This window comes from Miscanthus floridulus, chromosome 18 (assembly GCF_019320115.1).
Source record: "Miscanthus floridulus cultivar M001 chromosome 18, ASM1932011v1, whole genome shotgun sequence".
Taxonomy (NCBI): domain Eukaryota; kingdom Viridiplantae; phylum Streptophyta; class Magnoliopsida; order Poales; family Poaceae; genus Miscanthus; species Miscanthus floridulus.
The window spans coordinates 96,307,106-96,330,562 of NC_089597.1; the positions used below are offsets into that span (position 1 = coordinate 96,307,106).

At 43.5% G+C, this 23,457-nt stretch overlaps 1 protein-coding gene and 1 long non-coding RNA gene across 2 annotated transcripts; one reads left to right on the top strand and one right to left on the bottom strand.

Annotated features, from left to right (window-relative positions):
• Positions 1–14,340: 14,340 nt before the first annotated feature.
• LOC136522000 (anthocyanin 5-aromatic acyltransferase-like) lies at positions 14,341–21,492 on the bottom strand. The gene is made up of 4 exons (XM_066515783.1): positions 21,017–21,492; positions 16,119–16,203; positions 15,348–16,023; positions 14,341–15,239 (listed from the first exon to the last, which is right to left on the bottom strand). Exons 1-4 carry the CDS (start codon positions 21,093–21,095, stop codon positions 14,523–14,525), a joined length of 1,557 nt encoding a protein of 518 aa, XP_066371880.1. The 5' UTR covers positions 21,096–21,492; the 3' UTR covers positions 14,341–14,522.
• LOC136522001 (uncharacterized) lies at positions 19,381–19,925 on the top strand. The gene is made up of 3 exons (XR_010775756.1): positions 19,381–19,474; positions 19,568–19,658; positions 19,793–19,925. It is a non-coding gene; the product is annotated as an uncharacterized lncRNA (long non-coding RNA).
• Positions 21,493–23,457: the final 1,965 nt, after the last annotated feature.

Consider the following 23,457-nt stretch of genomic DNA (forward strand, 5'->3'; position numbering starts at 1 on the left):
GCGCATAGCAACAGAGCTCCACCGCTCCACCATTGCCGAGCAAGCCGCGCCGTTGCCTAGCTCGCTCGCCACCGCAAAAACGCAAACCACCTCTCCACCATAGCTCCGCCGTGTCCTCCCCTACCTCGTCGACCGCTTAGCCGAGCCATCTGTGCCTTAGGTGAGGTCCAGTGACCGTTTTTCCGTCGCCGTATCCATGGCCGCGCCTTGCCGGAGCGGAGCTCGCCGTGGCCAACCACCACCGTGACCTTCCCGTCCTCCTCTCTTTGCTTGGGTAGCACCGTAGCGACCCCCTAAAGCTCATACCGAGCTCGGTTGAGGCAGCCATGGCTTGCCGTCGCCGGCACCTCGTGCCGGAGCTCTGTCGTGCCGCCATCACCGGTGACGAGCCACCTCCGATGGACCTTAGGTCTTGCCACTAGCACCAATCGGTTCCCCTCATCACGTAGAGCACGTAGGTGTCCTTGGTGTCGCCGGAGTCCTCGCCGTCGGCGAGCTTCACCGCTACCGCGCCGTCGCGAGCGCCTCCCCTGTTCTGGTGTCGATGACAAGTGGGTCCGGCTGACAGGCAGGTCCCACGCGTCAGTGACTGTTTGTTCAAAAGGATAGTTCAAATTTGCAGATTTGAGTGATAGTTTGTTAATTTTGTAACTCCAAATGTGTAGATCCAAATGGTGTGATTCAAATTTTGTTAGATTCACAGTGAAGTCTAGTATTTAAGAAAAATATGACATGAGCACATGATGTAGAAATTTTGGATGAATTAAATAGGAACTTGAAATGTGTTTTTAAATGCATGCAAACTTGTTTAAATCATATCTTGAGTTTCTGTGATCCAAAAATTATGAAATTTTGTGGGTAAGCTAGTCTTGCTTAGTAGAAGCTCTGGTTAAAATTTGAGAGTCATTGCATCTAGGGTTTTGGAGTTATAGATTTTCCTTTTATCATTGATTGATACTTGTATGAATTTTTGTAAATTATCTAGGAATCCTATGACCATGAAACTTTATGGGTAGTATCCTAGTACCTTAAGGATGCTAGGAAAAATATGAAATCTGTTGCTTGACACTTTTCACTAAGGTATCCTAATTATGTCATTTTAAGCCATTATGTCTTATCATTTTTGTGTAGGTTGTTATACTTTTTCAAATGGTGTGAAATTTTTATAGTAGTCTACTTAGAGAATGTAGTATCTACTGTAATTTTTGTAGATTTAATGGTGTAGTTTTCATATATGTTTACCATTTCCTCTAATTAATTAAATTAATTAAGAAAGGTATTAAAAGAAATGTTTTTGTGATGAACACCCTACTTTCTGGTGTTCTTGTGATATGTGTAATAAGTGAGTAAAGTTAGTTTTGTCCAATTATATGTTTACATCATAAGTTAATAATTATTTTGTTGGCATTATGTCCCTCTGGACAGATCTGGGGATTTCATAAAGTTCCCCATGATATTTTGGTTTGCTGTGAATGTGATGAATACAAAAGTTGTAGATATTTTATGTATCTAGCTCCTGTAAAAATTTGATAGCATTTGGCCCGGTAGTTTAGGAACTACAGCTGTTTAAAGTTAGGTTCATGTTTTGCCTACTCTCTGTCTTGTGAAGACAGAGTTCTGTTGATTAAGGAATTCGACCTGGTAAAGGTTTGAATCATGCTTTGAGGTCTGAAAATTAATTGTAGACAATTTCATAAGCTTTCCAAATTGTCTTATTGCATGTCATTTGGATTTCTAAATCTCCAGTTAGGGCCAGTTTACTGTACCGCTATATAGTCTCCATTTTGCTAAAATACAAATGCTTGAGTGTATGCTTGTTGCAATGTTCTCGTTGATTGTTTAGGGGTTAGCCTAACTTGAGAATATGATTAGGTGCAGGTGCTAGGTCATTAACTGAAGATGAGGAATTATACATTAGGTTGTATAAACTTGGTAAGTAAAGTGATTTGAATAGGGCTTAAGTTGGAATATGCAGACTACAGCGAACATGTGCATTCCCCGAGCATCCCTGACATTCGTTCATGTGCATCCATGATATTTATCTTGCGCATTCATGCAATAGGTGTGCCGGAGGGAGTGACGTTGCTGGAGTTCGAGGGAGCCAACCAGGAGGAGGAGCCCAAGGTGCAGGAAGCCGACAAAGCAGCCGCGGAGGAGTTGCCCGAGTGCCCTGACCACCGTCCTTCCTCTTTCCTAAAAGGCAAGCCCCGGAGCATATTAAGCCTCCCATGTATTTTACAAATACATTGAGTAGCTTTTATTCATTGATGATGCATTAAGTATAGGAATTGGTTGGAACCAATTGCTGCATTATATATCCCTCCTTGTCCAGATATCGCACTGGGATCCTATTTAAGTTCAGGAACGGGTTAAATGCTTAGCCATGCTTAGTGCGGTAGAAGTCAGGTGATTTCCTGTCACCTGTGAGCTTTAGGATGAGGTGGATCACGGTTGGCTATATTTGCTATCGTGGAAAAGAACCATGTGAATAATGAATTAAGACCGGGCGGAGTCTTGTGTAGGTTTGAACATAGTGACTCCGTCTGCGTCGTTTAAGGACCGATACGCTGCACGTCCTTATGTCATGTTGAACGCAGCCTAACACTTAGCTGGCCGGATAAGTCGTTCTGACCGCGAAGCCTAGTAGCTCGACTTAGGCTGGGGACGCGAGCAGTGGCATGCATTCTGGAGGTAGTAAGGATGTGCGGAGAGCCATTGGCATAAGTCCAAGGCGGGTTAGAGTCCCGAATAACCTTGGCAGAGTGGTTCTCTGAGAATGTCGATCTGTTCGGACTCATGACTCCTGAATAGTACCAAAGGTGACTCGTTTGCGACCCTGACAGGGGAAGCAGGGTTTGTGTTTAGGAATACCCCTCCAGCTGGATAGGAATCGATTCGAATCGCCGTCTCTCCCGGATAGTGAGAACTTGACTGAGCAGTGGCAACGTAGATTCAATTAATTTAACGATATGGTTAAATGGATGATGATGATAAGGTTGCCACAATGTGTACCTGATATGGTTATTAATGTTTGCACCCTAATAAAATGATTGCTTAGTACATGTGCTAATATCGATGATAGGTTAATGGCTAAAAGTCACTGCTAGTCCCGGTTATAAGTTGATCATTATTACTTATGCTTTCCGCAAAAAGAAAGTGTCAGCCAGATCCACTAAATTAAGCTATGCATAATCCTTGGTGTCATTTGTTTGGTTTTTTACGGGTAAGTCTAGCTAAGTACATTCTCGTACTTAGGGTTTATTCCCTCTTGTTGCAGATGACCTTCTATATCAGGGATTCTGTAAGTATTGTCTCCACCCGGCGGGTGATGAAGACTAGATCATGGGCATGATCTTCATTTCTCTTATCTGAATGCTTTTGCGGGTTGTGATCAGCGAACCAGTATTTGTATTTGAACTCGGTGTGTAAGTCAAACTATTTGCTTCCGCATGTTTTACAAGACTTGTTTTGTAATAACAATGACTCTGTGATGATGTAATCTATTTGCAAACGTCTGTGAAATGTTGTAACGTACGATATGTTATGTTGAATTACTGTGATCTTTGTTGTATGCAAGTTGGTTTGAAATCCTTCGAGATTTCAGTTGACTACCGGGTTTATATGGGCTCAAGTTCGAGAATTTGATCGTTTCGACGATTGTTTTTGTACTTGTGCTCTTATAAATTGGTCGGTTCTGTGACACCACTATGGTACAAATTTGTGATGATGGAAGTGATGAAGAACATGATAATGAAAATAAAAATAAAAATGATAATGATAGTGATGATGATGATGATGAACCTACTAAGGATGAACTATTTGACATGCTAGAAGATGTTAAAGAACACTTTGGTATTAAGAGAAGGGAATGCAAAAGCTTGCCTAAGGAACTAAAAGCCCTTAAGCAAGCCTTTGATGAGCTCAATGAAACTCATGAGAGGCTAGAGGAAGCCTATGAGAAGCTTAGCAAGGCTCATAAGAAGCTTGAAAAAGCTCATTCCTCTTTGCTTAATGAACAAAATAAAAAGAAGCATGTTGAGACTTGTGATGTAGGCTAAACTTGTGATATAATTGATGAATCATTATCTATGCCTATCATTGTTGCTCTCACTAACCCTTCTTGTAGTACTTCTACTTCCACCTCATCTAGTAGTGATGGTTTCACTTGTGATGCCTCACTAATGGTTGAGAATGAGAACCTCAAGAAGGAGGTCAATAAGCTCACTCACACCTTAGCTAAGGCCTATGGTGGTGAGGACCGCTTGCTTATGTGCTTGGGTAACCAAAGAGGTTCTCTCTACAAAGAAGGATTGGGCTATATCCCCAAGAAAGGCAAGGCGGCCTTTGCTCCTCACAAGGCTAGTTTTGTGAAGAACAATGGTCGGTTTTGCACTAGTTGTAAGCAAGTTGGTCATAAAGAGCATGAATGCAACAATAAGAGCAAAAATGCTAATGTATCCTCCATTAAGCTTGATTCTTTCTATATGCTTACCAAGGGTGCAAATGGTGTAAAGGCTAAGTTCATTGGTAAACCATGGATGGGCTCAAAGAAGAAAGCTATTTAGGTGCCAAAGAGCTTGGTCACTAACCTTTAAGGACCCAAGAAAGTTTAGGTACCTAAAAAGAATTGACCTTCTTTTGTAGGTCAATTACAAAGCTGGAGGAATGCATTGGGTTCTTGTGCACTCAACACATGACCGGTGATGCAAGAATGTTCAACTCAATCAACACCAATGGCAATGATGGTTATGATAGTATCACATTTGGTGGCAATGGCAAAGGCAAGGTCAAGGGGCTTGGTAAGATTGCAATATCCAATGACATGCGCATTTCCAATGTGTTGCTAGAATGCTAGTAGAGAGCTTGAACTTCAATTTGTTATCCATGGCTTAATTGTGTGATCTTGGATTCAAATACATATTTGGGGTAGATGATGTAGAGATCATAAGTGTAGATGGCTCTAACTTGATCTCCAAAGGCTTTAGATATGAGAATCTATACTTGGTTGATTTCAATGCTAGTGAAGCTAAATTATCTACATGTTTGTTCACTAAGTCTAGCATGGATTGGTTATGGCATAGAATGCTTGGTCATGTTGGAATAAAACAATTAAATAGATTGGTTAAGCATGACTTGGTTAGAGGCTTGAAAGATGTTGTGTTTGAGAAAGATAACCTTTGTAGCTCTTGTCAAGCCGGCAAACAAGTTGGAAACACCCATCCTAAGAAAAGCATGATGAGCACTAGTAAAGCATTTGAGTTATTGCATATGGATTTGTTTGGGCCAACACAATACACTAGCATTGGTGGAAATAAATATGGCTTAGTGATAATGGATGATTACACTAGATACACTTGGGTATTCTTTCTAGTAGACAAAAGTGATGTGTTTGCAACATTCAAATCATTTGTCAAGTGCATTCACAATGAGTTTGAAACAACCATCAAGAGAGTTAGAAGTGATAATAGTAGTGAGTTCAAGAATACTAGAATTGATGAGTTGTGTGATGAATTTGGAATTAGACATCAATTCTCGGCCAAGTACACTACACAATCAAATGGCCTTATTGAGAGGAAGAATAGAACACTCATTGATATGGCAAGGTCTATGCTTAGTGAGTACAATGTGAGTCAATCTTTTGGGCCGAAGCTATCAACACGGTTTGCTATTGTAGCAACAGTCTCTATTGTCACCCATTGAAAGAGAAGACACCATATGAGCTCTTGAATGGTAGAAAGCCCAACATTGCATATTTTCGGGTCTTTGGTTGCAAATGCTATATCTTCAAGAAAGGCACTAGATTGGGTAAGTTTGACAAGAAATGTGATGAAGGATTCCTGCTTGGTTATTCCACTATAAGCAAAGCATATAGAGTTTGGAATTTGGATAGTGGTACTCTTGAGGAAGTTCATGATGTTGAATTTGATGAAACCAAGGGTTCACAAGAAGAGAATGAGAATTTGGAAGATGTTAGAGGCATTCAACTTTCAAATATCATGAAGAACATGGATGTTGGTGAATTGAGGCCTAGGCAAGCGAATGATGATGAAGATGATTAAGTGCAAGTGCTATCTAACTCAAATGTGCAAGATGATACAAATCAAGCTAGTACAAGTGGATCTCATGACAATGAATAAGATCAAGTGGCTAGTACATCATCTCAACCCAATGATCAAGTAAGTGCAAGCAATCAAGTTCCAATCCTCCAACCAACCAATATCGCAAGGGATCATCCATTGGACACTATCATTAGTGATATTTCTAGAGGTATACAAACAAGATCAAGATTGGCTTCATTTTGTGAGCACTTCTCATTTTGTGTCATCCATTGAACCAAAGAAGATAGATGAAGCATTGAAGGATGTTGATTGGGTGAATGCTATGCATGAAGAATTGAATAACTTCACAAGAAATCAAGTATGGGAATTAGTAGAGAGACCAAAGGGACACAATGTGATTGACACCAAATGGGTCTTTAGAAACAAGCAAGATGAAGATGGAATAGTAGTAAGGAACAAAGCAAGATTGGTAGCACAAGGATATACACAACTTAAAGGTCTTGACTTTTGAGAAACATATGCCCCAGTTGCTAGATTGGAAGCAATTAGAATCTTGCTAGCTAATGCTTGTGCCCACAACATCAAACTCTATCAAATGGATGTTAAGAGTGCATTTCTCAATGGTTACATCAATAAAGAAGTATATGTTGAGCAACCTCCCGGTTTTGAAGATGATGAGAAGCCCAACCATGTGTACAAGTTGAAGGCATTGTATGGCTTGAAACAAGCACCTACAACATGGTATGAGAGATTGAGGGACTTCCTACTCTCTAAAGGGTTCATAATAGGTAAGGTTGACACCACTCTTTTCATCAAGAAGATTGGAAAAGACTTGTTTGTGTTACAAATCTATGTTGATGACATCATATTTGGATCAATCAATCAAGATTTTTGTGAAGAATTTAGAAAGATGATAGCTAATGAGTTTGAGATGTCTATGATTGGAGAGTTAAGTTACTTCCTTGGTCTTCAAATCAAGCAATTGAAGAATGGTACATTTGTTAGTCAAGGCAAGTATATCAAGGACATGATCAAGAAGTTTGGCTTGTGTGATAGCAAAGCCATTAGTACACCAATGGGAATAAATGGCAACTTGGATAGTGATGCAAGTGGAAATATGGTGGATCAAAAATTATATCGGTCTATGATTGAAAGCCTACTCTATGTGACCGCATCAAGGCCGGATGTCATGTTTAGTGTATGCTTGTGTGCAAGATTTCAATCTTCACCAAGAGAAAGTCATTTGAAGGCTACAAAGAGAATATTGAGGTACTTGAAGCATACACAAAATGTTGGTTTGTGGTATCCCAAAGGAGCAAAGCTTGAGCTAGTTGGTTACTCCGACTCGGATTATGCGGGATGCAAGGTTGAAATGAAGAGCATCTCGGCCACATGTCAATTGTTGGGAAGATCACTTGTTTCATGGTCATCAAAGAAGCAAAATAGTGTTGCACTATCAACCGCCGAAGCCGAATACATATCCGCTGGTAGTTGTTGTGCACAAATACTTTGGATGAAAGTCACCTTGAATGATTTTGGAATCAAGTTCAAGAAAGTGCCATTGCTATATGACAATGAGAGTGCAATCAAGTTAACCAACAATCCGGTTCAACATGCAAGAATAAAGCACATTGATGTCCGCCACCATTTCATAAGAGATCACAAAAAAAGGGAACATTTGCATTGAGAGTGTAGGCACCGAAGATCAACTTGTTGATATATTCACCAAGCCATTGGATGAGAAAAGGTTTTGCAAGCTAAGGAATGAGTTGAACATATTGGATTTCTCAAATATGTGTTGATGCACCCCCCACTCATATGACATGTCTCTCCTTCGAGCAATCCAAGGTAAAAGTTAATTGGCATGGCATACATCCTTGCTAAAGACATGTTTAGTGCATCTAGACATCTTTCACATTTAATAGGCTCATTCATGAAAATCAAATGAATTTGATGATTATATGGTACCACTATTGCTTCTATGCTTATTTTGATCTAGTGGTAGCATATGACATGTTTGTGGGCTTGTAAACCTAGTGTTTCATCTAGAAAATGAGCTCTAAGTGTTTAACTCAACATGGTACAAGATAACCCTTATTTGGAGATGTGAAGAAGCTTGTCCTTGGATCAAACCGAGTTAAATATCTTTGGCAAATGATCTAGATTGGACCAAATTTGGGAAATTGATCCTCACTCCATTGATTAACATTGATAAATCTCAACCTATCCATATTTTGAACCTTTGTGGTCATTGATGACAAAGGAGAAGAAAAACAAAGATATTAGTGATATTAGTACATGGGGAGAAAAGCAAAGATATTAGTGTACTAAGATAATAAAAAGACAACAAAGGGGGAGAACTTGACATAGGGGGGAGAGATATGACAAAGGAAAGGGATCAATTAAAATTTTGAGCACACAAGTAGGGGGAGCAAGCTCATGAACTTGTATGGTGCATTTGAATGTGCATTTCATATGTTTGCTTGCATGGCACAAGTTTTAAATTTTAATATCCATGCTTGTGTGGTGTATGCTAGTTGTAGGTTTGAATGATGAAATAAAAAACTAGCATGCATAGGTTATCTAGTGATTTCATTTTCAAGTGGTATCGAGCTAACCATGGTGCTAAGGATGGTATATTGGTGCACTCCGATTGGTATCACGCTTCAAAGGTCCATCTTTTATACCTTAGCATCATTTGGTAGACATTGTCTCCTATATTTCCTATCTAAGCATATGTGTAAGCTACAATCCAAACTCTTAGCACATATGTGGGGTGAGCAATTGCTACCATTTGGAGTTCATGAAACTTGTCCATATCCTTTTACACATGGTAAATATGCTTGGGCAAGCAACATGGATTCAATTGAATTTTAATTCATATCTTTTGTGTAAGGGTTGTCATCAAATACCAAAAAGGGGGAGATTGAAAGCTCTAGTTTGGTTTTGGTGAATTGATGAAACCCTTAGTGCTAACCTAGTTTATCAAAGTGATTATGAGATAGGTAGCACATTCCAAGTGGTGAAACAAATGAAGATCATGACATGATGATGGTGATGCCATGATGATGATCAAGCGCTTGGACTTGAAAAGAAGAAAGAGAAAAACAAAAGGCTCAAGGCAAAGGTGTAAGTGGTAGGAGCCATTTTGTTTTAGTGATCGAGACACTTAGAGAGTGTGATCACATTTATGATCGATAGTTGTACTATTAAGAAGGGTGAAACTCGTATCGAAATACGGTTATCAAAGTGCCACTAGATGCTCTAACTCATTGCATATGCATTTAGGATCTAGTGGAGTGCTAACATCCTTGAAAATGTTTGTAAAAATATGCTAACACACATGTGCACAAGGTGATACACTTGGTGATTGGCACATTTGAGCAAGGGTAAGAAACTTCATCGGTGGAGTGTCACCGACGCCCTGTACAGAAAAGATAGGATTTCATAGAGTGACCGGACGCTAGGTCACTTTGTGACCGAACGCTGGATGAGTGCGTCTGGTCCTGCTGATGTGGCAGCGCATAGAGGAGACAGTGTGTGACCGGATGCTAGGTGAGTCTAGTTAGGCTTGATCGGACGTGTCCGGTAGTGAGTGGAGGCTTACTGGAAATGACCGGATGTTGGGGTCCTACGCCCGATCATGATCAAACTGAAGCGTCCGGTCGTAGCTGGAACCTTACTAGAAGTGACCGGACACTGGGATCCTACGTCCAGTCGTGGCACTGTGGTGCGTCCGGTCATCACTTGATCATTGGGATCGGGCGCTCAGTATTTAAAGAGAGGGATGATGTGGTAGCCATCCATTGATCGGATGCTGGAATGGTGTGTCCGATCGATCTAACCAAAGCGTCTGGTCACCCCGAGCAGTGCCTTGTGAAGGGGTACAACGGTTCTATTTTGTGGGGGCTTATATTTAAGCCCCATGGCCGGCTCTAGCTTACTCTCTTGGCCATTTACATTGACATAGCAACCTTGTGAGCTTAGCTAAAGCCCTCTCACTCATCTCCATCATAGATTCAACATCTTTGTGAGATTGGGAGAGAATCCAAGTGCATTGCTTGAGTGTTTGCATCTAGAGGCACTTGGTGTTCGTGTTTCGCTGTGGGATTCGCTTGTTACTCTTGGTGGTTGCCGCCACCTAGATAGCTTGGAGCAGCGAGGATCGTTGAGCGGAGGTTGGTGATTGTCTCCGGCTTTGATCGTGATGATTGTGAGGGGTTCTTGACCTTTCCCCGACGGAGAGCCAAAAGGTACTCTAGTGGATTGCTCGTGGCTTGTGTGATTCTTATCTTGTGTTGGTTGTGCGGCACCCTATTGAGGGTTTGGCGTGTGATGCCAATTAGCGTGTGAACCTCTAAGTGAGTGAATCACCACAACGAGGACTAGCTTACCGGCAAGCAAGTGAACCTCGGTAAAAAATCATTGTGTCTTCATTTGATTCCGAGGTGATTGGTCTTCATTGGTATTCATTCTTGTGATTGATTGGTTCACTCCTCGACTCTGCGATATAACCATCTTGCTCACTCTCTTTACATTACCGCAAACTAGTTATCAAGCTCTTTAGTATAGCTAGTTGTGAGAGCTTGTTAGTTTGGTTAGTGTGGCTCTTTAGTTAGCCTTTGAAAGCACACTAACTTAGTATAGTGACATAGCTATTGTGTGGTTAGAAACTATAGAAACTAGAATTGTGGTAGGTGGCTTGCTTTTTTAGTAGGCTAGCACAACACTTGCTTCGCCTTATAATTGTCTAACCGGTTTACTAAGTGTTGTTGTAGAAATTTTTAATAGCCTATCCACCCCCCTCTAGCCATTAGGACCTTTCACCATTACAATTCTTTAAGTTTTGAGAAACGCCATTATAAATCCTCTATTCGGAGATAGGCCATTATAATTCCTGTTATCCCTGAACCTTGCCATGTTGTACACATACCGCGTACTGGGGCCCACTGTCAGCACCGTATGCGTACAGGGACGCAAACGAGCATTATCTATCGGCCTCCTCTATTAAGCAGCTCGCACCGCTCTCACTCGCTTTCTCCCCTTCCCGTTCCCCTTTCTCAGCGATGAACCCTAGCTTGGCGATTGAAGGGGGCGGCGACAGCTGGCGCGATTCAAGGCGGCGACGGTGGCTGGCGTGATTGAATCGATTCTGCGGCGGCGGTGCAGGCGGTGGCGGCTAGAGAACCAGAATAGGTGGTCGAGCAAGTAAGCAGACGGTGGCGGTTGGGGATCCCAGAGGCGACCATGCCTGCACCGAAGGCGATGGAGCCCCCATAACCCCCACTAGTGCTCCGCGATAATTGGTGGTGACAGTGATGGAGGACGACGACAACAGGTACCTTTCTTGCACTCTTGATGTCGTTTTGTCCATCATAGTGTTGGGATTAGGGTTCGGATTAGGGTTCTATGTGCTTGCTAGTGTAGATGTACGCCATTCTGCATATTTACAATTTCATTTGCGTTAGGTGTGAGATCTTCGCGCTAGAGGTTAAAGTGGAAGCTTTCGCTTCCAATGGCTCTGATGGGAGGAAATCGTACACTAAGGGAACTATTTTTAAGTGGGATGTCGAGTTTGGGAGTTTGACACTTGAGTTGCTGCTGAGTAGTCTGTGTAAGGAGTTGAATTTATCTTCTGCTCAGAAACCTACAGTGTGGTTCTATGACAAAGACTGCATGAGGATGTTAGGTTAGCTAATGAGATTCAGATGGTTGATATGTTTGAAATGTACAAGGAAGAGAGGAGCTGTTAGGTTGTAGTTGGAGTGTTTGATAATGCAGCTTGTTCAGATGCTGAATTTGATGCACTAGAGCCACTTTATGTGGTTCCTCTTGATGTAGAGTTAGGCAACCTTGATGCTAACATGCCTACAGAGCCTACAACCAAATGCAATGTGTCTGCTGATGACATTCCAAAGGCAGCTGTTGTAGATGTAGTGCTTGATATGTTTCATAATGCTGAAGAATATGTTCGAGTGGATGATGAAGCTATGTATATTCTAGTGCTAACTGCACAGGCAACTGGGAATGCAGAGGCAGCTGATGACAATGCACAGTCTGACAATAGGAAGAGGCAAGATGAAGTTGACACTGCTGGCCCATCCAAGAAGGCACCTAAGAAGAAGGCAACTAAGAAGAAGTCACCTAAGAAGAAGAAGACACCACTGAAGAAAAGGCAGAAGAAAGATGCAGCTGCTCCAGCACCTAAAGTGGTTAAAAGCCTCAAGGATTTGTTGTTCTCGGTGGAATAACCTTGTTGGGGTTTGGTCATTTTGGTGGCCTATCAAATGGTTGTCTGCTGGCCTGTCATTTTGGCGCTGTGACGTAGTAATCTGAACTTGGCGCTGTCATTTTGGTAGCAATCTAAACTTGTTGGCCTTCTATGCATGGCGTTGTCATATTCCTATTTTGGCGCTATGATGTAGTAGTAATCTAAGGTGGTTGGCTATGAACTTGTTAGCTCCTATAATGTAGTAATGGCCTATGAACTTGTAATATTGGCCTTCTTGAACCTATTTATGTGAGCTTGTTTGAGTGAACAATATTAAGTAATGTACTTGCTACTATACTAATGGTCTTGCTACTCTATTGTGATGTGTAATGTGAACATTGAAATGCTACCAAAATCATGTCAAAATACTGCTGAAATCTTGACTAAAATCAAGTCAAAGTCATGCTAAAATTCTGACTAAAATCAAGTGAAAATGGTGATGAAATTAAGACTAAAATCATTGCAAAATGCTGCTAAAATTTGGCCTAAAATCAAGTCACAATGCTGCTCAAATTATGACTACAATCAAATCACATTGCATCACAGTCAGACAACAAACACATAACTTCAAGCAACATCCATCTATCCATTGATTCATTCTCAATTCATTACATTAAAACTGATTCACAATCACTTAAACATTTGGGCAACACCTAAACCTAGCAGTGCACCAACAAGCACACCTACAACAACAGATACATCCAACACAATCTGCAATTTCCTATGACCCAAATCCTGCCTTGGTTCACTGACACTGTCCTACCTTAGACGAACATCACCAAGTGGCCACGCACCGGTTTGCATCTTCATTTTCCAAACTTCATTGACAAACACTGTCCAGTCTTTGCTTCACTTCAGCTAGTTGTTCCTTCGAATCACCAATGTCATCTCCACCATGAAATGGCACCTGCTTCTGAATCTGCTTCCCTTGCTTTTGAGCCTCTAATCGCACAAAGGCCTCGTACTATTCCTCAGACCGAATCCATCCACACATTGTTGGATCACCCTGCTAACCCCTAGATCAGTTCAACTAAAACCAAATCAGGAAAAAATTAAAAACGCTGCAAATCTTCACCTTTTTGTTGTTGGGGCACTTCACGAACCACTCGTTCAACAAGTTCGGTTGCTTGCTCTGGATTCGGATCAGAGGAACATGGCAATCGAGGCAGCCCAGTAGGGGGGCCTGCCCCCTTCTGGTGCCACCAGCGGTGGAGTTCGAGCTCATATCCACGAGCCCCTTGCGTCGCCGTCGTCGGGTCCCTGCTGCGCCACGCTGCCGTCGGGTTTGCTGCCGCCGCTATCGCCGAAGTCGCCACCACCACCGCCGGGTTAGGGTTCGAGCGAGGGCGAGAGAGAGGGGGAGTGCATGAGAGTGAGACTGAGGAGACGGCAGAGGTAACCGAGCCGTTTACTTGAGGAACGGAAGACGGACGGATACGGTCCAGTGTATGCCACGTAAGCCTACGAGCGGGCCCAAGCATTCGGCGGGTGTAGAGTGTGGCATATATCAACGTATGCAAAAATTGTGATGGCGTGCTTCGGGATAGACGAATAGTAATGGCAAATCTCAGAACTTCGAGAATTATAATGGCCTTAATCCAAATATCCCAAAGTTTAATGCGTTCGTTAGACGGTTTCAAAGTTCAGGAAGTGAAATTGACATAGTACCAAAGGTGATGGGGTTACGTAGACTTTTTCCGATGAAAAATTGTCGCACCGCATCGGGGATGTGGCGAGTTTGGGGTTGCTGCAGGGCGGCAAGACGATGGTTGAGCTCGAGTTGGCGGTGGAGGAAATGCAGAATGAAGCAGGTCAGGGTGGCCACTGGCCGTGGCGACGAGGACGACACCTGGGACGACTAGAGTAGGGCGTGAGGCGAGCGCAAGGAGCGAGCATGCAAACACGAGACCATGCGAAGAAGACGATGAACATCAGATGTGACGAAGACTACGCCTACGCCTACGAGATGCAACGAACTTACCTAGGCTCCGTTCGCTTCGCTGAAAAAAACAAACCGAAACACTGTTCCGACTGATTTATTACGAGAGAAATACTGTTCCGACAAAAAAAAACTGAAAAGTACGAAAAGAAATACTGTTTCGACAAAAAAAAATAAACTAAAAAATACGAATTATAAGATAAGCGAGCAGGGGCGTAGTACACCAAACTATCGTGGTATGGGACGTCCCGTGCTATGTATCCCCTTCCGCCGCGGGACACACGAGGGAAACCGGAACAACGAAGCTAGCCGCGAAGGCCTCCATGGCCGACCCGTCGAGCGCCACCGACACCTGTACGCCGCCGTCCTTCGCGCCAAGCAGCGTCACCATCTGCCTCACGAACAGGGACACCAGCTCGACGCGGGTCGGCGCGCCCCACCCAAAGTCCGTCTCGTACGCCATGAACCGGTGCGACGACCCCACGGCCACGAACCTCTCCTGCGGGACGGCACGGTAGGCCGCCGTCCAGCTCTCGGCGTCCGACAGCGGGTCGCCCCCGAGCTCCTCCAGGTGCGTGCGGATCGCGTCCTGGATGGCCGTGGCGGCGCGCGCGACGCCGCCGCGCCGCAGGTCGCCCGCGCTGGCCCGAGCGAAGCACGGCTTGACGCAGGTCCCGAAGAAGGCGTCCCCGAGCGGCGGGCGCAGGCGGTTGCGGCAGTCCGCGCTGACCATGAGTTGGACGTCGTCGGCGTCGTGGATGGAGGGCTTGGCCCGCAGGACGGACGTCCACGCCAGGGACGAGATGGCCACGTAGGTGCTCGGCGGTTTGGAGTTGGACGGTTCGCCGCCCTTGACTGCTCTGCTCTGTTCAAGGATGTGCTGCTTCAGGGACCGGATCTCGTCGGCGCGGAGCAGGAAGGTTCTTCTGCTCTGCTGCATGATCTCCGGTTTGGATGACGCAGACCTGAGCTGTTCGATTGTCGGATTGTTCAATGATTCGTGTACAGATCAATTTCACGAGAAAATATTTCAGAATTCAGATTAGAAGAGACGGTGGCATAAATACTCGAAGATTACCAGGGGCAGCGCTGGCGCGACCAAGCTCAGTACCGTGCGGGCCATCTCGGCAGCCTTGGGGTGCCGAATGCCGGTCCGGTCAAACGTCGGCTGCACGAAGCCAGGCGCCGCGAGGGAGGCGGGGCCCTCCCGCGACGCCGTGGACCACGCCCTCAAGAACCGCCACACCGCCTGGCCGTCTGCCACCGCGTGCCGGATCGACACCCCAACCGCCACGGCGCCGCCCCCGCCCCCGCCGGCGGGCCTTGTTACCTGCACGGCGAGAACCGGGGCGGGCAGCTGCCTCGCCTCGAGATCCGGGACGAGCTGCACGAACGCGCGCGTGTCGTGCTCGGCGTCTCTGGCCAGGCGGCGCATGCCGTCGGCGCCGCTGGAGAACTCGGCCTCGACGAACCTGACCCCCGAGGAGACGGCGGCGGGGGAGAAGTCGAGGACGACGTCGCCGGAGGCGGGGAGGAAGGCAAGCTTGCCGGCGAGGGGGAGGAAGACTGCGAGAGTGGCGGCGAGGGAGGACCGTAGCGCGCTCACGAGCGACGGGAACGGCGGGAGGTCGGGGCCGTCGAAGAAGAACAGCCGCTGGATTGTCTTGGAGATCTGCAGCAGGTCCAAGAAGGACAGCTTCTGCTCGCCGTCGCACGGCGGCGACAGGCCGTCGGTTCGCACGGGATGGACATGGCTGGTGTTGAGAACACACACCTGAGAGCTCATGGCGGAAACTAGCATACTATTACTTAGTCAGACAAGTTCGGTGACGATGAGGTGTGAGCTCACCAATTACTGTTTAGATTTCTACACATCCGGATCCAGCGTTGGGCTGCCTCCTCGGCTCGTGAGCTCGTCCTGTGCCGACAGGAAGCTGAAAGGGAGAATTACTTTAACCTGTGAGAATGAGTCGTTCTTTTTTTTCTAAAATTTTTTTTTGTTTCCTATTTAGCATTCACTTTCACTTTTATTTCTAATTTGACACTATCATCAAATTCGTTAGTTAACGGTGTTAACTGACTGTTAAAAAGACGTTTTTGTCCCTAGAAAAAAAAGCGTCGAAGCAAATTTGAGAGGAAAAAAAACATACGCCCGTCTCTGATGCATGCGCTCAGCTGCAAAAAAAAAAAAAGGCGTAGGTTTTTTTCCTCTCAAATTTGCTTCGCCGCTTTTTTTCTAGGGGCAAAAACATCTTTTTAACAGTCAGTTAACACCGTTAGCTAATGGATTTGACAGTAGTATCAAATTAGAGATGAAAGTTAAGGTGAGTGTCAAATAGAGAACGAACAAAATTTTAGGAAAAAAAAAGAACCGACTCATTCTCCCAATATAAAATAAAGAATTCTCTCAAGCTGAAAAGCTGAGAGCCGCCACCACCATTCCACCGAGCACCAACGCCTTCCGCTTCCATGCCTCCCTAGTCCCTACCACACCACCAAAAAAAAAAAAAAAGTTAGGCAGCGCCAGCCTAACCGCGAACAATAGATTTGTCCTCTCCCGTCTCCGGCCGTTACCGTTGCTGTTTCTCTAGCCTGTGGCACGATTTCTCGTAGCTGTTTCTATAGCGCGCACAAGGTGTTCGACGGAATGCCGTGGACACATTGCGGCCACCTTTGCAGAGTTTGCTCGTGGAGCCGCCAGTAGTGTGTGGTTCAGGTGATGATGCAAGAAAGGTCCTTGAAGAGAAGATCTGCCCTGGGAAGTGGTTTGATTCCTCTCTCAGGATTTGTTGCTCCAATCATCACAACCCCAGAGAATAAGAGGAAATGATCAGTCTAATAAGCTGGGCCTCGGTTTATAACATTCCAAAATATCGTCAGGTATCACTGAATAGCTCTTTTATATTGGCACTATTCTTCAGATATTTCTTGCGGTGTCATCCACATGTATTACACGTAGTCACTATCCTTCTTATTTATTAAAATTAACAAACTAGATTTAACTAACAAGATAATATCAGCGCGAAATGAAATTTCGTCTGCATAAATCAGAATTCAGAAAGATTGACTTGGCTTTATGAATTACACATAGATTTGTTCAATGTGCTTGCTCCATGTGTTCTTTCTGCTATCTGACTTTCGAATGTGCCTTCATTGTTTCTTAATGGGTAGAGTCTTTCTTTGATTTTATGAAGTTCTTTTACAACGTCCCGCATTTGCATCCGCTCTGCAGGTAGTTGTTTTGAACAGATGAGGCCAATCCTCAGAATGGAAGCAAGGCATGAGAGTGTTGCTTCCTTGTTAAGAAGTGAGTTTGGGTCCCTCTCCGTGTCTTCACTTAATGGAATGAGATTGTGGTCAGCTACAACCTCAAGATGATTAGGAAATGCTGCCGCAACAAAACTATGAAGGTCTAATTCTGCCTGAAAATTTTCTTCAGTAGGACTTCTTCCAGTGAACATCTCTAGTAAAAGTATTCCATAACTGTAGACATCTCCACAGGTGGTAACTTCATTGCCAATTCCATATTCTGCGAGTATGTGATTGCATGAAAGTCAAAAGTCAGTGTGTTAATACCAAAGCAGATGACACAAAATTTTAGATATCACTGATGTTAATGCCAATTGCCAAATCAGATAATGGATAATGCACAAGTTATGCAAATGGGAAAATGTCACAACAGATCAAACTGTAAATTATCTAAAATGATTTATATATTCCAAAAGGTTTCAATGTACTTTAGGGTGTAAAATATTTTGCTTTCCAAACAGAAGGGTAAAAAAGGGTGAAGTGCAATTGTGGAACCATTTTCAATTGAATACAACTAATCATTTTATTGTATACAAGTGAACATAAGTGGTGAAATGTTTAATATCAATATGGCATGTGATAAATTTGCACACCTGGAGCGGCATATCCAAGGGTCCCCCTAAATGCGGTCCATCCTGATGACTGAAATTGATTTCTATCTTGTTGATTTATGAACCTTGCTAGACCAAAATCGCCAACATGAGCCACCATGTCACTGTCCAGAAGGATATTGCTTGGCTTAAGATCACAGTGGACAACTGGCTTTGGCTTGAAATCATGAAGATACTCCACTGCTAGATGCTACATCGATGACAATGCTTAGCCTTTGACAAAGGTTCAGAGCTTGTTGACCACCATGCTCGCCCTTGTTAACATGCAGCCATTTGTCCAGATTGCCATTTGGTAGATATTCAAAAACTAAAGCTTTAAAATCATATTGTCTTGGATCTATAGTTGAGCAGGCTGTTAAGATCTTCACAAGATTCCGATGCCGAAGATATCTTAGGGTTTCACATTCTGCAAGAAAACTATGGGATGCTCCCCTCTCCTGGAGCTTGAGTATCTTCACTGCAACAATACTATGTTCGCCGAGGCTCATATTTCCCCTGTACACTGAACCAAATCTTCCTTCACCAATAAGATTTGCAGTGGAGAACCCATCTGTTGCTCTAGACAGATCAGTATAAGAAACTCTTGGTAGTTGGCTGCTAGAAGCTATTGGATCTAATTGTTTTTTATTAGATTTATGTTTCCCATATTGAAATATGAGAAAAGATATGAAGATGAGAGATAAAATTGTTGACACTGACACCACTACTGGTAACCTTGGAAAAATTTTCTTTCTCGTTGATTGCTTCAAGCATGGTGGCAAACCTAATGCCGGGATTACCACCACACAGACCATTGTTTCCAACAATTGAGAATGCTGTTGCATTATGAAATATCCCAGCACCTGGAACTTCACCTATCAAGTTGTTGAAGGAGAGGTTCAGATATGTGAGACCAGCAAAGCTGCTAAAAAACTCTGGAATGGTCCCAGATAGGTTGTTGCTTGAAAGGTCCAGCTCCTGAAGGCCTGTTAACTTCTTCATTGTAGAAGGAATTGAACCATGAAGGAGATTCTGTCTAACATAAAGATACTGCAAGCTTTGACAGCCTCCGATGGAGACAGGAATTTCACCAGTTAGCATGTTGCCCATGAAATCAACAACTACCATGTTCCTCAACAAACCAAGCTCTGAAGGTATTGGGCCTACTAGCATGTTGTTCTGGAAGCTTAAATCTATTATTGTGTCAGCTAAGAAAACTTCATTTGGTATTTTGCCGGTAAGATTGTTATTATCAAGGCTTAATATACCCAATGAGCATTTTCCAAGAGATGGAGGAATTTGCCCGGTAAGTTCATTGCCAGTTAGATAAGAGTTCAATCAACTGAGTGAGATTTCCAAGTGTCGGCGGGATCTCCCCTGATAGTCTGTTTTCAACTAGAGATATCACATTCAATTTTGAAAGCGTACCAAGAGAAGAAGGTATGGGTCCGGTGAGGAGGTTTGGACCCATGTAAAGCGCCATTAAATTGGTGAGTCCTCCAATTCCCTCTGGTATATTTCCCTCTATCTCATTGTTGAGAATCTCAAGGCGTTCCAGACTGGTAGAAAGATTAGAGAGTGAGTTCGGTAGAACACCCCTAAGCCTGTTGAAACTCAATTGCAGGACTTGTAGATGGCTGCAATTTGTCAAAGCATCCAAGAAGGCCCAGTCAGCAGCTTGATTTGCCTCTAGCATGTTGTAATCCAGGCGCAGTTTCAACAAAATCTTGAGGTTTCCTACACTTGAAGGAATTGTGCCATAGAACGAGTTATTATCTAATTGAACTATGTTGAGCATTGAACAGTTGAAAAGTGATAAAGGGATGTGGCCATGAAATTTGTTTCCATTCAACGCAAGTCCCCGGAGATGAGGAAACTTGTCTCCAAAATAGTCTGGCAAAATTCCACCAAGCCTGTTATTTTGCATGTCCAACTTCTGAAGAGAGGAAATGTTATATAACGATGGCGGGATCACCCCCACGAGGTTGTTGAATTGCAAACCAAGATAAACTAGATTAAGAAGATTCCCAAATGATGGAGGAATGGTGCCTGTGAGCATGTTTACTCCTAGAGAGAGATGGTTAAGACCATAAATATTTCCCAAGGAATGAGGAATCTTACCACTAAGATAATTTCTTGCAAATCTCAGTTCAGTGAGGAAAGAAAGGTTACCTAATGATGGAGGGATGTCCCCAACAAGGTTGTTGCCTGCTAAACTGAAAGTGTTAAGATAAGGAAGGTCACCAAATGATTGTGAGATGGTTCCAGAGAGACTGTTGTTTTCTAGAACCAACCATGACAACGAGGAGAGATTGCTTAAAGAAGCTGGAACAGATCCAGACAGTTTGTTATTCCCGAAGTCCATGTACTGCAAAGAATGAAGCTTGGCAATTGCTGCTGGGATGGAGCCAGTAAGGCCATTATTGCTCAGATCAAGCAAGTATAATTTTTTCAAGTTACCTAATTCAGGGGGAATGCTCCCATTTAGGCCATTGTCAAAAAGATTGAGGAGCTCAAGATTTTGCAGTGTACCAATCTCACTCGGTATCTCTCCTTCAAAATAATTAGCAAAAAGTTCAATTGTTCTGAGGACTGAACAGCGGCTTAGGTTGGCTGGAATTGTTCCTTGGAGGTTATTATACTTCAGGCTTATGGTCTGGAGCTTTGAGCAGCGAGAAAGATCAACCGGAATCTCTCCCCCAAGAGCGTTGTCGTCACTCAGGTTTAGATGCTTAAGATCACCAAGAAGGCCGAGCTCATGTGGTATGTACCCACTAAACTGGTTCATTGGCATGTGGAGCATTCTGAGGTACGTGAGGTTGGAGATGGAAGGAGAGATGGTACCGACCAGACCGAGGGAGCCGAGGTCGAGACCCACAACGCGACCACGACGATGGCCATGCTTCCCGCACACCACACCTTGCCATCTACAGAAATGGAGCGACTTGTTGCCCCATGAGGACAGCGCTCCAAAGGGATCCTTTGTTATGAGTGACCTGAACTTGAGGAGCACGGAGTGGTCCGAGAAGTTGGTGGTGGCTGTGGCAGCAGGAGGTGAAGGTTTGGCAATGGAAGAGGCGAAGCATGAGGTGCTAAGCATCAGAGCAGCTGCAAGCAGCAGGAGGGTTGCTGCTGCCCAATAGTTACCTATCAAAGGTCTTAGCTCCATTGAACTAAGATGATCAAGAGGTGAACTATGTGAGTAGTATGTATGTGTAATGCATTGCATCTCTGAGTCTCAACTAAACCTAGGCCATCTGTCTTAAATACTTTCGTTCGGAATGCTAGACTGCTAGTACTATGGGCCTTGTTTAGATTGCAAGTTTTTTCACTCTCTCTCCATCACATCAAATCTTTGGACACATGCATGGAGTATTAAATGTAGATAAAAAAATAACTAATTACACAGTTTGATTGTAAATTACAAGACGAATCTTTTGAGCCTAGTTAGGCCATGATTGGACAATAATTGTCAAATACAAACGAAAGTGGTACAGTGCCAAATACTGATTCCTAACCCCAATCTAAACAATGCCATGGTTGAAGTCATGTGAGGGGGACAGGACTGGCTGCCGCGTACGACACGGTCCACTGATAGTCTACCCGGGCCTTGTTTAGGTTGCAAGTTTTTTCACTCTCTCCATCGTATCAAATTTTTGAACACATGCATGGAGTATTAAATATAGATAAAAAAATAACTAATTACACAGTTTGATTGTAAATTACGAGACGAATCTTTTGAGCCTAGTTAGGCCATGATTGGACAATAATTATCAAATACAAACGAAAGTACTACAGTGTCAAATACTGATTCCTCACCTCAATCTAAACCAGACCCTGGCCTGTTAGAAGCTTCGTACGTTCTATAGTACAGTACGTAGCATGATTTGAGCCTGACTGGGGCCTTGTTCACTTTGCAAATTTTTTTTTGAACCCGATAAATAGTATCACTTTCGTCTTATTTGGTAAATATTGTCCAATCGTGGACCAGCTAGGCTCAAAAGATTCATCTCGTGATTTCCAACTAAATTGTGTAATTAGTTATTTTTTTACCTACATTTAATACTCCATGCAAGCGGCTAAAAATTGATGTGATGGAGAGAGAGTGAAAAAACTTGGAATTTGGGCCTGGTTTATATTGCAAATTTTTGCAATCTGGACATTGTAGCACGTTTCGTTTGTATTTGACAAACTTTGTCTGATCATGGACTAACTAGGCTCAAAAGATTCGTCTCGTGATTTACAACCAAACTGTGCAATTAGTTACTTTTTTTACCTACATTTAATGTTCCATACATGCGTCCAAAAATTAATGTGATAGAAAGAGAATGAAAAAACTTGGAACTTTGAGGTAATCTAAACAAGGCCTTGGATGACATCTAAACAAGGCCTGGGTGACTTAACTGCACGGCACACGGCGCTGGGGAAGAAAATTGGACACCTTTTCAATGCTTACCGTCAAACAAGTCAGGGACGGACAAGAATAATGCATCTGTTCCTTCTCTCCTCAATCAAGATGCATTTCGTAACTTTCTTCTAGACCATTTGTTTTTCAAGCAACTTATTTAGTTTGAAATGCTTTGGGACTGCTGTTCTTTTCTTCTAAATATATGACATCGACTCTTTAATTTGGTAGTTCTTGTCGACAGAATCATCTGTTATTTGTTTAACGTTTGATTTAGTTTGAGTTACTAGTTATAACATGGGTCAATTGTCAACATATACTTTGTTCTCTTGTGTGATACTCTCTGATGTACACAGGAGTGTTCACACCAGTTTCCACCAAAGAGTGCTACGTGTGTTAATTAAGACTTATTAGTACTAGTGCTAATTTAGACTTATTGGTACTAGGAGACGGACACCAGTATCCACCGGAAGAGTGCTACGTGTCTTAGTTAAGATTTATTAGTACCAGTAAACATGTCCGTCTATTGCAGCGGAACCTATAATTTATTGTTGGTGCAATGGCCGAGCGTAGGGACGCTGCCGACATCTCAGTTATTTGTTTTTTCTAGAGTGAGGGATGCGCAAAGGAACAAAACGCCACGCGACATTTTCTTAACCTCTTTTTAAATAATATTTCTAAACAAATTCCTTTTTTTTTTGTTAGGCGTAGTGGTGTGATTAGATAACTCCATCGTGTCACATGCGCCGCCGACGACGATGCCAAGGCCACGCTGAAAGATTGGTGCAGATGTGGGTGTGGATGACACGCCAGTACGCCACTGGCGCGACAGGCTCCCACGTCACGCCAATCGGCCTAGTGCGACAGGGCCATTGGCAACACGC

Coding starts and splice junctions, on each gene's coding strand:
- LOC136522000 (XM_066515783.1), bottom strand. CDS start 21,095: ATGGCAAGGTGTGGTGTGCGGGAAGCATGGCCATCGTCGTGGTCGCGT. Junction 16,204..21,016: donor ACCTCGGCTCCCTCGGTCTG/GTCGGTACCATC, acceptor TCTCCCTTTCAG/CTTCCTGTCGGCACAGGACG. Junction 16,024..16,118: donor AGAAATCTAAACAGTAATTG/GTGAGCTCACAC, acceptor TCTCAACACCAG/CCATGTCCATCCCGTGCGAA.